Raw genomic sequence first — 13,192 nt, forward strand, 5'->3', positions numbered from 1 at the left:
ACACCCCCCCCCATACACACGCGCACACATACACACAGTGATAGCGACACACACGCGGACATACACACACACACACACACACACGCCTCTTCCACGTTTGGAAACTGGAATACTGTCTGGGAAAAGGTAACCAAAAAAGGACGCGGTTCCCCAAGTCAGGGCTCTTAAGAGCTGATCATGGGTGGTGGCTTTGAACTTGCAATCTGGGGGTCGGGGCCGATGTTTATTTAGGAGGCCCATTCGCAATAGCCTCCTACCCCATCCCAGGAGAAGGGTGTGTGCGCTCACACCCGGGGTTAAGAATTGGGCGGGAGGTGGGGGCGACAGGTTATTTGGCTGGTGCGGTCCTACCCCTACCCTAAGACAAAATCAGGATGGAGGGAGGAGTGCATGTATGCGCTCGGGTGGAGGGGTGGAGGATTGGGGGGGAGGTGCGTGGGGCAGGTGAGGCTGGTGGAAGGACGATGCAAGAGTTACTTGTACAATTTATCCTCAAAATTAAAAAACTGGACCCTGCTTCTCCCCGCTCCCTCCCAGCCACGGCCCCCAAACGGGCGAATTTTTCCAAGTGGGTGAGCTGCTCCCCACCTCTACTCCGTCGCCGCTGCCACCTGCCCCCAAAGACCCCGCGTCGGGTTCTACCCCATCCCCCACCCCCAGTCAGTCGCTGTCTCAGTCCCATCTTCCTTAGGCTCCTCTGTCGATCACGATGGCTCCTTCGTTGTCTATGCCAAACTCTGGGCGAGAAGGAAGAGCCACTGCGGGGGGAGGGGGCGGGGGGACCGGGAGGGGCAAGGCTGGGGGTGGGGAAGGTCCCCGCTGGCTCGCCCAGCGGAGAGAGGCTAGTCGGTGAGCACCCCACCCCCTTTGCCTGAAGCACAAGAGAGAGGCTGAGCTCCGAGCTTAGGGGGTTTGGCCGAGCCTGAGCTCCGGTATCTGCGAGTCCCCTGGCCAGTGGCCGGCTATCGGCTGGGCCTGGGAATTTCCGGGAAACAGCCTGAAAAGGGCTACTGGATTGCCGATCTCCAATGGGGAGGGTGATGCGCAGGGCCGGAGGAGTGGATGCTTGTTCTTACTCCCCACGAAAAACTTGCTCCCCAGAGCCACGATCTCCCAGCTTTCTTGATGCCCATCCCCCACCCCCACCCCAAGTTGTTCCGGTTTTCCTGCATGAGCTCATCCCACAGCTGGGGAGCCTGCCCGGTGGCCCAGGGCGGGCTAGCATCCTCCGAATCGCCAGCCCAACCCCACCCCCAACACACTTGTTTTCTCGCCCCTCCTGACGCCCTCTTGCCGGGTGCCAAGAACCAACCGAAGCAGCCAGAACTCCACAGTGAAAGGCCTGCTTTATGTCCCCAGGGCAGTGGGGAGGGGGCTTTTTGCTTCCCATTGTCCAGGCCCAGCCCCTGAAAGAGAGAGCTCAGCCCGCCAAGACTGGCCAGGACCTTCCCACCAGCCCTGGGGAGGAGGGAGGGACTGGCTGTGCGGTGAGTGGATGGCAGCCTTGGGGGGCTGTTGGCTGGGGCCTTCCCTGGGGTGGGCTCCTGGCTTCTAAGCTTGGACCTTCCCCCTCTCCAGCCTCCTGAGTTCCCCTCCAGAGAAGAGCTGGCAGATGCCCAGCCCTCCCCAGTAGCCCACAGCTGGGCAGAAGAGTCTGGGCTGCTCTATAATTCTGGGGCTCCAGGCCAGTGGACTGCCCCTAGCCCCTTCTTAGCCCCAGAACTTTGCTCTGTGGCTGCAACCCACAGCTGAGGTTTGCCCCCCTAAACCTTCCCTGGCAATAGGAATGTTTGTTATCCTTCTCTTTGGGGGATGTGGAGGGCAGGGGCGTACTTTTCATCCTTATAAATGGCCCAGTTACTTCCTCCACCATTCATCCCTCTCTCTGATCTATTTGGGTCCACATACATTTACGGAGGCCCCCTGGGCTCTGGGCCATGTGCCAGCCTGTGCTGTGGGCAATGCAGAGATCCACAGTGTGCAGGCCAGCTTGGAAAAATGTGAGGCAGAGTTGGGCACCCTACACACAACCCCGACAGTCGGGCGATGGTGATCACCATGCCACAAGGGACCTGTTACAGAGACAAATCAAGACTAAGCTTGTCTTGGACTTGGGGGAATGAAAGTCTCCTCATTTAAGGAGGGAAGTAGGATTTTGGCTGGGCCCCGAGGCCTGGATAGAGATTTTGGCAAGATGAAGATTTACTCAACAAATATTTAGTGAGCATCATTACACGATGGACAGTGTACTAGATAATGAATACCCACCCAGATGAACAGTCCCTGGCTTGGTGCAAGTAGGTAATAGATAAATTTAGATGACATTACTAATTAAGGACACCACGAAGGAAAAGTTCATGGTGTTCTGAGAAAGACTAGGGTGGGGGAGCGGGATATAACTTAAATAGGTGGTCTGGGCAGGCCTCTCAGAAGTGGTGACCTTGAAAGCAGGATCTAAATTAAGCAGCACAGGCCTGTAAAGAGGTGGGAAAGGGATTTTTGGTTCAGGGGCCATGGACAAGGCTCCAAAAAAGGACAAGGGTAAGAGACAGGGTGTAGGGCTGGATCAAGTGAGCAAGAGGGGACACCCAGCAGGTGAGGGTAGAGGTGGGGGCATTGGAACCAGATCGTGCAGAGGCAAAGGGGATGGGTGAAGAGTTTGGATTTTAGCCACAGACAGTGAGAGTAAGAGCTGTATTAGTTCACAAGGGCTGCCGTAAGAAAGAACCACAGAGTGCGTAGCTTAAACCACAGAAACTCATTTTCTCATAGTTCTGGAGGCTAGACGTCTGAGATCAAGGTGTCCACAGGGTTGGCGCCTTCTCAGTCCTCTCTCCTTGACTTGTAGATGGCCTTCTCCCTATCCCTTCATAGTGTCTCCCCCTGTACCTGTCTGTGTCCTGGTCACCTCTTCTTAGAAGGACATCAGCCACTGGATTAGGGCCCACCCTAATCTCATTTTAACAATTTCCTCTTCAAAACACTGTCTCCACATACAGTGCCATTCTGAGACACTGGGAGTTAGGACTTCAACATACAAATTTGGGGAAGGAGACACAATTCTACCCACAAGAGGAAAGCAGGTGGAGGGAGGAAAGGAAGCACAGGCATGATGGTGGGTATATATATTTAAAGAGAGATCTGTTAGGGCTGCGCGTAGCGTGATGGCTTTAGCAGGAGATACTCCAGAGAGGTGAATTTTTTATTTCTAGGAAGTAGAAGCCAAGGGGCACAGCCTGGCATGTACTCTGACTTCTCTATGGGGAACAGATGGGAAGGAAGGGGCAGAAAAAGGGAATGCACTTGGAAGGTGACTGCAGTAGTCTTTGCTGGAAGAGATGTGGGTATAGGCAGAGACAGGAGCCTTAGGAACACTCACAGAGCAAGGGAGAGGCAGGAGTCCAAGAGATGATAATGGCCCACCCTGCTGTAGCCTAGGAGAGGGTGTCTCTCAGCCCAGCCTCCAGGGCTGGCCCCCTACATGCCCCTTCCTTTCTCCCCAGAACAGTAGGCAGCCACAGGTCAGGATGTCTCCACAATATCACGTTGCAAAAAAGCCCAATGCAGTATAGTGACTCGCCAAGATAAGCCTAATATCCAGATAAGATCAGAGTTCGTTTTAGAAAGAAAACAAGACCTGATGCGCTGGAGAATTCAGCCTGATTTAAGGAGGAGCTGGAGACTTGATGCCCTACAATTTTCTTTCTGACCCAAGAAGAAAATGCAGGAGATTTCTGAAGCCATGGGGTGGGGGCAACAGCAAAAGTGTGTGTGGGGAGAGGGGCAGTCAGCAGGAGGGCAGAGAAGGACCACAGAGCAAAGGCAAAGGCTCCAAGGAGGAGCCTGGGGTCTGAGTAGAGGGCGGGGATTATAAATCACCAGTATGATCACACAGAAGCTCCTCTGTCCCAAGAGCAAGGCTGTCACTGGACATGACAGTGATCTGCTCCCCAGGAAGAGGTGACAGGGGTTTCAGGAAGAAAAAGCCCAGAACGAAGGGCAGTGAATCTGTGGGCCTCAGACTCCAGGAGGGAGAAGTGAGAAGGGCCCCTAGTTAGCCCTTTTTCCAAGGATACCAAATGGGGGGGTCCCCCAAATTCTTATAGAAAAATCTATTTGTGATACAAGGAGAGGGACTCCCACTAGTGGCAAAAGAGGTCAGATTTCTCCTTGGCTTGTCAGATGCCACAATGCGATGATCTCTAGGGGCTATCCTAGACTATCCTAAATCTAGGGGCTAGCTCTAGATTGTCCCTCTAGGGGCTACCCTAGACTATCATCTCCACTTGGAAGCTCCAGTCAGCTATGCTGTCATGCCTCCGAGCCTTTACTCCCACCGTCTCCTCTAACAGTAGTACTTTTCCTCTCTTACCGTGCAGAGTAAATGGTCCTAACCATGGCCCAGCTCAAGTGGCATCTGTCCTAGGTGGCCCCGGTCCCTCCTGCTGGGCTCCCTTGCAGCTTGGCCAGCTAGCTGGATCTCAGAAGCCCTTGCTTCCCCTTCCATGGAATGTAGCAACTGTTCTCAATCAGGGGCAATACTGTCCCCCAGGGGACATTTGACAACATCTGCAACTGGAGGGTGCTATTGGCCTCTAGCAGGTAGAGGTCAGGGATGCTGGTGGACATCCTATAACCCCCTGGGGAAGCTCTCCTCCACCCCCTCCCAAATTATGCAGCCCAAGATATTGAGAAGGGCTGAAGTGTCCCTGAGTAGTGGCTACATATCCCAGTCCCCTTCGGAATTGGGTAAAGTTACAAGACAGGGTCCCAGCCAAAGGAAAGTAAGCAGAAATGGTGGATACCACTTCAAGGCTGATCCCATAAAATCCTCTCATCCTTTCTCCTCCATCTGCCCGCTGGAGCAGAGGGTGTGTGTCCCTTGGCGATGGCAGAGCCACAAGCTGGAAGAAGCCTGGATCCAAAATCACGATGTGGAGGAAAATCACCACCAACCAGAAACACCAGCATCAGACTCTTGTATGAGACATGATCTTTCACAGCACTGAGCCACTGGAATACTGGGACATGTCCCAGCAGCTGGAAGTACCCTTGCGCACCCCTCCATGGTTTCTTCTGGAATATTCCATGTAGTCATGGGCTTATTCCTCACTTGTTCATTTGTGCATATTTCAAATGTTGCTCAGCAAACCAGGCTCTGCACTGGGTATGCAGGAAGCAGTGAGGAACACAGGAAGAAGAATAAGACCTTGCCAGTAGTCCCTGCCCTCAGGGAATTGATCACTTATAGGGGAGGGAGATAAACAGCAAAGCAGGATTCAATATAGCAGGGGGTAGAAAGGAGGAGGGCTCCTGGCTCAGCCTAGGGAAAGAGTTCGGGGAGAGGCAACCAGGCCCCGGAAGTAAGCAGTGTGGGCAAGGGCTGGGAGGGAGGTAGCCTGAGGCTTCCGCAGCATTTGTGCAGTCTGGGATGCCCATAGAAGGGCAGGAGGGGCTGGGGATCTCACTTCTGCACTCTCCAGGCTCTGTAATTGTCCCACTTCTCACTGCCCCCCCCCCCCCCCGTGGACTGAGAGTTACCTCTGGCAGAAACCTCCTGAAGGTCTAGGTCCCTAGTGCCAGCAGGGGGTCTGGCATCCTATCCTCCTGGATGTCCCACGGGACACCACCCCCCATCCTGCTCACACCTGGACTCCCCGGCTTGTAAACTGTCACCGCAATCCTGTCTCTCTGCTCGGTGTCTCCACGTCCACAGGTTCCTGAGCCAGAAAGATGCAGGGTTCATCCTGGATGCTTTCCCTGTTTCCCCCAAGTCATCCAGGCACCCCCCCCCAAGTCATCTAAATTCTGCCTCCTTAATATTCCCCAGGTCTTAGGGTCTTTCTTTTCAGTTTCTTACAACAGCCACATCCCAAGTGCCCCAGTTCTGCTTTTGCCTCATTCAGTGTAGCCTCCTCTTTGTCACCAGTTACTTTGCAAGCACTCCCCTGATTTGACAGCTCCCTCACATTCCCAGGACATTTCCCCATGACCTACGGAGTAAAATCCAAGCTCCCTGCTAGTTTCTTCCTACGGGGGCTTCCAGTAACCTGTGCCTATATGCTCCTCTAGCCCCCGTCTCCCGACTCACTGACACATGCTCTCTCCATTTGGAGCCCCTTATGCTCCTGAGATGGGCCTGCTTTCTCTTCTCCTTGTCTTGGGCCTTTATATGTGCTATTCCTTAGATCTGGAATGCTCTCTTCTTCCTGCTGTGTCTGGTGTCCTCCTGTTTGTCCTTCAGAACTCAGTCCAGGTGTCAGCTCTTGTAGTCTTCACCAGTGCCACTTAGAGTGCCTGGTACACGGTGGGTATTTGGTACAGCTCTGCTGGGTGGATGGATGGATGGATGGATGGATGGATGCTTGACTAGGTGCTCAGTAATGGTTGTGGAATGGACCCAAAGGTGTCTCCCCTAGACTTCATTATCTGAGTTCCTTAAAGAAATGCCCTCTCTGAGTTATGATTTAATGTTACGCTTTATATCTTCAGAGAACCCTGATGTGAGAAACTGACCAACTTAATGGCATTTCTGTCTTTATGAAAACAGAATTGAATATATGGCCCACTATGTCACTCAGTGTCCTTTATACAAGGACTCATGATAAATTCATGCTTGAGGTTATTTCCAGGAAACATTTTGTCTCCACAGATGAAGATGTGTATTTTCTGCTGTCAGAAAATAAAAACTCTGCCTTCCGACGTGTTTCCATTTTTGCTTTAGCTGACAAATAGGGATACCCAGTTTTATTATCTCATTACCTCCGTGCATTCTGACCAATTCAGGTGCTTGAAAGTAGCAACTCTTTGTTTTCTTTAGATGAAGCCAGTTCTTGCTTTATTCTTCAAAGCTGTAATTTTTACGTTTTAATCTGAAAGCTGCCTCAGATCGTCTCAGCAGTCGGCTAGCATAAATCTTAAATGAATGCATACTGGTGACCAACCTCTTGGCATGGAAGTTATGGAAGGAAGGGCAGAACACCAAGCTTCTAGTTGAGAAGGATCCCACATACAGCCTCTCCAGAAATTCTCGGGGTGCCTGTCACAACGAGTCTGGCAGGAAAGCCAGAGCAGGAAGTGAAAGGCCAAATGCATTCTGACTTTTTTGCTACCTTACTGGGACACCCCTGCCAAGTCGTATTCTTTCCTTCCATCAACTATGGCCTTCCTTTTCCCTAACTTAAAAACGGACATCTCATAAGCTACCACTTTGACTTTACTAGCTGGTAATAACAATAATCAGGGATCTGTGCTGGGAACTTTGCATTTTCCTATCGGAACCTCTCCCCCTCTACACGTGTCTCTTGTTTCAACCCCTTTGCAGATGATGAAATGCCAGAGGAGTTAAGCATGTGTGAAGCCATCAGTAGTAAGTAGCAAAGTAGGAATTCAAATTCAAGTATATCAGCTACCACAGCCTCAACTCTTAACAATCTCCTCACAGGTGGGCAAGGAATGGGAGCAAGAATAAGAGATGAAATCCCCTGGGTGATGGCGAGGATTGCCGACGGTGTTGCCAGGAGAGAGAAGCCAGAGTCACAGGTTTGTTTCCAGAGCATTCTGGTGTCCTTTTCAAAGTCCTGGAAATGGCTGGCTGCTCTGTGGCTGGGTTCAGTTGCCAGGACAATATCAAGAAAGGCCTGTTCCTGTGACACATGGCTGCACCCTCCTTTTCCTCCAGTTCTGATGGTTTGTGCCTCAGGAAATTTACCTGGGATCTCCCTATGCATGCCCCTCCCAAATCTGGGTAGCCTGACCCATTAGGGCATCACTGGCCTGGGAATGAAGGGGATTTCTCTATGGGTTTTCGGGGGCATACAAAAAAGTCTGAGGCCTAAACATGTTTTTATTAGCTCCGCAACACAAAGTAGAAAACTGCAACCTTAAAATCAGTAAATATTTAATTAAATGCAACATGTAACATCATGTCAACTTCATTAATGGTTGAATTTAGTAGCCATAAACATTTCATTACATTTGATAACAGTCTGTAGGTTGGAGTTTCCTCACTGTGTAAGACATCCCAGGTAGGCACCAAGCGCAGTAAGAAATCACAGCTGACCGTAAATTAAATAAATTACTCATGGCCAAAAATTTTCAAAAGCAAAATGGCAAAAATCCTTTCCATTTTTCTTTTACAGCCAAAAAGTTATATTTGTGGTGAGAGGTGGGTGTGTTTCAAATATGTTCGATGAGGGATAGGGCCTGCAAGAGGAAGCTGCTTTCCAGCCTGTGAAGGTCTTCCTGGAGCACTGGCTATGCCCACCTGGAGGAGGGTTGCGACCTGGCCATGTTAGTGCCTGTGATGGAAGCCAGGTGAGTGGGGGCTGGGGAACAGGGAGGGACAGTTGCTTCTTCCTGAGCCTTTCTTGCTTCCAAAAAAGCAAGAACCTCAGAATCCTAAAAATGGTAGCTAATATTCACTGGGTCCCTGTCCTAAACTCCGCAACTGCGTAATCTCAGGTGTCGCAAAACCACTCTATGAAGTTGGTATTTTATTATCCCTGTTTCACCAGATGAACAAACTGAGGTATACAGAGGTTAAACAATCTGCCCAGCCTCGTAAGGGCAGTAACAGGTAATTTAAGAATGTGTCCAAACGGATTGAATCCCCTGTTCAAGGTGCCGAAGCCAGGCCTGGTCCCTGCCCTTTTCCAATGCTGGAAGTGAAGCATGCAGGAGCCACGGACACTATTTCACATGCTGGGCACATAGATACATAGGCGCTGGAGGAACCCACTACATATATTGAACAAGACTGGAATAAGTCCAGTTTCCCCCACATCTGCTGTTTACCAGACACTTGCTCCCTTCACTTGCCTGTAGCAATGTCTAAGCCAAAGGTTTTTATCATCTCCTCACCCTGTGCCTTGTACAATCTTGGCCCATGGCAGGTGCTCAAAAATGCACAAAACCCAGAAAGGCTTAGTGGATGATTTGAGTCTGTCCCTCCATCACAGACTAATTGCCCCAGGACAGCGAAAGTCCTCCCTCCCTCTACATAGCACAAAAGCTGTTATTTAGAAACTCCAGTAAGTCCACATTTCAGTGTAATCAACAAAGGAACTAATACACAGCACTTTTATGGATGTCTTACATGCCCCATTCTAGCGACTTTTCATGCGTCAATTACCTAGTAATAGTATATCTACAACAATTTTACAAAGCAGGTGTTCTTTATTATCATTCTATTTTACAGATGAGACCAAGTGTTATGAGCTAAATGGTGTCCCTCCAAATTCATATGTTGAAGTTCTAATCCCCCAGGAAGTACCTCCAAATATGAGTGTAAGTAGAGACAGAACCTTTAAAGAGCGATTAAAGTAAAATGAGATCATTGATTGGGTCCTATTCCAATACGACTGATATCCTTATAAGAAGAGGACAGACACACGGAGGGAAGACCGTATGAAGACACAGGGAGAAGAAAGCCATCCATGAGCCCATGAGAGAGGCGTCAGAAGGAAACAACCCTGTGGACACCTTGATCTTGAACTTCTAGCCCCCAGAACTGTGAAGAAATAAATTTCTATTGTTTCAGCCACCCATTCTGTGGTACTTTGTTATGGCAGCCCTAGAGAACTAATATCCCCAGGCCAGACACATGAATTCAGAATTTGAATCCAGGTAGTCTGGTACTAGAGTCCATGTGTTTCATGACCATGAAAATATTCTCTGTGCAGTCCAAACTGGTAGCCACAAGCCACAAGGAGCACCTGAAATGTGGCTGATAGAACGAAGGAACTAAAATTTTAACTTAATTTATGTTAAAGTAGAATTAAAATAGCCCCATGTGGTTTAGCAGCCAGCATATTGGACATAGCTTTTTTGAATTATTTCACTTACATTTTTTGAAGAATCTTCTAGAAATCTCAGTTGTGTACTCCAAGAAATATGCCTCTATCTTTATTCTGTATCCCTGCTGCATTCCCCCCCCCCCCAATCCTTTCCAGTTTAGCCCCTGCTGCATAGTCTCCTGCTTTGGGGGGAGAAAGAAAACGAGCGAGTGAGCTGGCCAAGTTTCCAGAATCCTGTGGCCTGGGCAGGGCTGGGTTGTTGGCGTTGTGCTCTAAGCATAGGTGTTAGCCAACCAAATGCCAAGCAGCACAAACACTGAGTGACATTTTCAGAACTATTAATATTTCATCAGAAATGATCACTTCTCCTTTAAATACACTGTCTTAAAAGGTTTTCTACATTCTTAAGTATAATTTTATTCAGTCTAGGTCCTCAGAATTTTCCCCAAAGGAGCACATTTTCAATTTTATAATGAAAATCAAAGGGGAATGAAGCTTGGATTTCAAAATTGAGAGTCAACATTTCCAGGAACTCAGGCCTTTTCTAAAGAGCAAGGTTGTGTATTGGACACCTACTGTATGCCAGGTTATTTATAAATGATATACCATTAATTCATTCCAAGACATATTTATTGAGTGCCTACTATGTGCTGTAAATGTGGTTTTCTTAAGAATTTTTCAACACCATTTTATAGAAAAGGATTCCTTCTTCTCCTTCTGTCTCATGTTCTGTGTTAACTTAGCTCCTCAAAGAGGCCTACCAGGACATCCCTCTCATGTAGCCACCATTCCCCTCCCCCTCTCCCCTCAGAGCTCTTGTTTCATCTGTATTGAGTGCTTATTTACTTGCTTTGCTAGTTTGTGATCTGTCTCCTTGCTCTAGAATACAGGCTTCAGGAAATCAAGGACCGTGCTATCTCGTTCACCTGTGTGCTTCCTCAGAGCCCAGCAACTCACGTGGAGGTCCTCAGTTGATCCTGGGGAAGGAAAGAAGGAAGGAAGGAGCATGAGAGGGGTTTAAAAAGTGGTTGGGGTCCCACAGCTTGGAGATGGCCATGTCGGGATTCAACCTGGCTTGGGTCTGTTCCTTTCCAATCTTCTCCCCAGTCATTGGGCTCTCCCTTTTCTGGGAACCCTAGAGGAACGAGGACTGACTCTGACCAGGCAAAGGTGCTGTCAGTTCCAAGTTTAACGAAGCCCATCGGGTGAATGGGGGAGCCCACTGGGCCGCAAACTGCTAATTTAGCCCTTCTCTCTGCACCTGAGCCCTGACCCCACTCCCACCCCGAGGACCCCCTGCAAGCAGCTCAGGAGGGACAGGTGGATCTCAGTGTCTTGAAAGCACAGGATCAGGACCGATGTGGGGGGCGGGGCTAGGTTTGTTTCACAGCTCCCCTCTTCCTAGAGGGCCTTGGACATACCCTTTCCTGACTCAGGGCCTGGGTTTGCTCAAACGCAGAACAGTCATAAACAGTGGTACTAACCACATGAACTTGTTCCTTGAATATAACACAGAAAGCTCAGAGCTTGTCACAAGGTAAGCCCCAATACGATGGCAGTTTGGGGTAAAATCAGGCGATTCAGGGCCAGGGGCCCTTGGTGGGAGCTGGTTTCCCCACCGAGCAGCGGGGGCAAGGCGCCCTTGACTTCCAACAGGCGCAAGTGCTCTGGGGTCCTCCGGGTCCCCACCCCCACCCTGCCGGGGCGCCTTGGGCACCGAATCCAGGGCGGCCCGCGCACAGAGCCGTTGAGTTTGAAACCCACAGAGGAATTCCGGCGCTGGACGGGGAGGGTGTGGGAGCCACAGGCAAGCAAATCGGCCCAAGCCGCCACGCCCTGCGCCCTCCGCAGAGACAGAGAGCCCTGCTGAGGCTTGGGGCCCCCACCCAGGCCAAGCGCAGCCGGGTGCGGGGGACGCGGCAGGTGTCTGCTGGGAGCACCGGGCGGGCTACCGGGGTCCACACTCCCGGGGGGGGGGGGGGTCTTCCTGCCCAGCCATCAAGGCAGAGCGGCGCTGGACAGGGGGACAGGGAGCGGGGAAGGGGCCGAGCAAGGCGGAGCTCTGCGGGCCGTTGGCCCTCGGAGTGCGCGGGGGTCCTTGGGAAGGCCTGACTGAGAACTTGATGGCCGGCCCCCGCCCCCACAGCGCCTAGCACAGTGCCCATCCACGTGGCTTGGCGAGGGAGAATGGGCTGAGCCGCAGTTGCCGCAAGGTGTCACGGGCACATCGCGACGGGGGGAGTGCCAGGGACTGTGGGGAGAGGCCGCCCTCCCCCTCCAGCTGTTCCCAGATGTCATTCTGCCCGCCCAGGCGCCTCGTTCCTGAGCTCAGGGGGATTCCACAGTTACTAAGCTACTGGTTTTTGTTGACTTTCAAATATTTTCTTCTAAGGGAGAGGGGGAGGGGGGCAAAAGTCAGGAAAGAACAAATAAAAACAAATCAAAATAAGCTCCCCCTCCCCAAAAGAAAGCTGTCCCCCATCCACCACTCACACACAAATCCTAGGCCTCTGCACATAGTCACCTTGCTGAAGCAACAGCCAGACAGAACTGACCTGCTTCTGCCCATCCTCATCTCCCTTTCTGGTGGATGAGGGGTGGTGGTGGATGGTCCCCCTGTCTGCGAGCCCTGGGTGGACAAAGGGGCTTCCGGAAAGAGAGGAGGAGGATGGCCAGTGGGAATGGGCTCCCCTCATCCTCTGCCCTGGTGGCCAAGCGCCCCTCCGCCCTGGGCCCATTCCCCAGACACACCTGGATCCACCAGGACACACCCCAAGACAGCTTAGACAAGACTTGCCATGAAATCTGGAAAAGAGTTCAAGGCCTGCCCGAGGCCTTGCAACCCAGGACCTTGAAGGAACAGCTCTCCACCCCTGTGGCTGGGACTTCAAGAGACAACAGACTCAGCTTCCAGGAAGAGTGAGTGTCCCCCTCTGTGGCTGGCATCAAGGGAAGTGGGAGGAGCTGAGGTCCAACCTTCTGAGGGAATGTTCTTGCCCCTTGTTCAGTCTAGTTAAACCTAAAAGGCTGTATGCTTTTCCTCCACCTGTCTTGGTCCTTTGTCCAATCTTTATAGGGGAGTTGGGAGGGGTCCTGAAGTTACCTGGGTGAAGTGCCACACCAGGGCTGTATTTCTGCTGTCTCTTTACCAGCCTGCTAAGGGGACACTTTTCCTTTTACTTACGCAACCCAGATGTAGATCTGAGGACCTTGAAAACCCACGCTGGCCTGGGCTGAGGGTCAGAGCCCATGGCTTTCTCTGGCGGCAACTCCGTGATACTTTCCCTTTCCCACCCCCAAAGGCTAGGCATTGGCAGAGATGAGTCTGGTAGTTTTAAACCACATCTGGAATTCCCTAATACAGGGAGCAGCTGTCCCATTCAGCCTCCACGGAA

General features: G+C 51.2%; 1 protein-coding gene and 1 long non-coding RNA gene across 3 annotated transcripts in view; both read left to right on the plus strand.

Moving 5' to 3' along the window:
* Positions 1–55: 55 nt before the first annotated feature.
* LOC101691720 lies at positions 56–9,538 on the plus strand. The gene is made up of 4 exons (XR_198606.2): positions 56–126; positions 7,445–7,542; positions 8,142–8,316; positions 9,200–9,538. It is a non-coding gene; the product is annotated as an uncharacterized LOC101691720 (long non-coding RNA).
* Positions 9,539–11,555: 2,017 nt separating this feature from the next.
* CUNH1orf94 (chromosome unknown C1orf94 homolog) overlaps positions 11,556–13,192 on the plus strand; it is a 39,914-nt gene continuing 38,277 nt past the window's right edge. For both annotated transcript variants that reach the window (XM_013046207.2, XM_004740853.3), the window contains exon 1: positions 11,556–12,716. In XM_013046207.2, coding sequence (XP_012901661.1) covers positions 12,388–12,716 — 329 coding nt within the window. In that variant the 5' untranslated portion in view covers positions 11,556–12,387. The remainder of the gene's footprint in view (positions 12,717–13,192) is intronic.

The sequence above is a fragment of the Mustela putorius genome, unplaced genomic scaffold (assembly GCF_011764305.1).
Source record: "Mustela putorius furo isolate JIRA1106 unplaced genomic scaffold, ASM1176430v1.1 tig00003853_pilon_pilon_pilon, whole genome shotgun sequence".
NCBI lineage: Eukaryota > Metazoa > Chordata > Mammalia > Carnivora > Mustelidae > Mustela > Mustela putorius.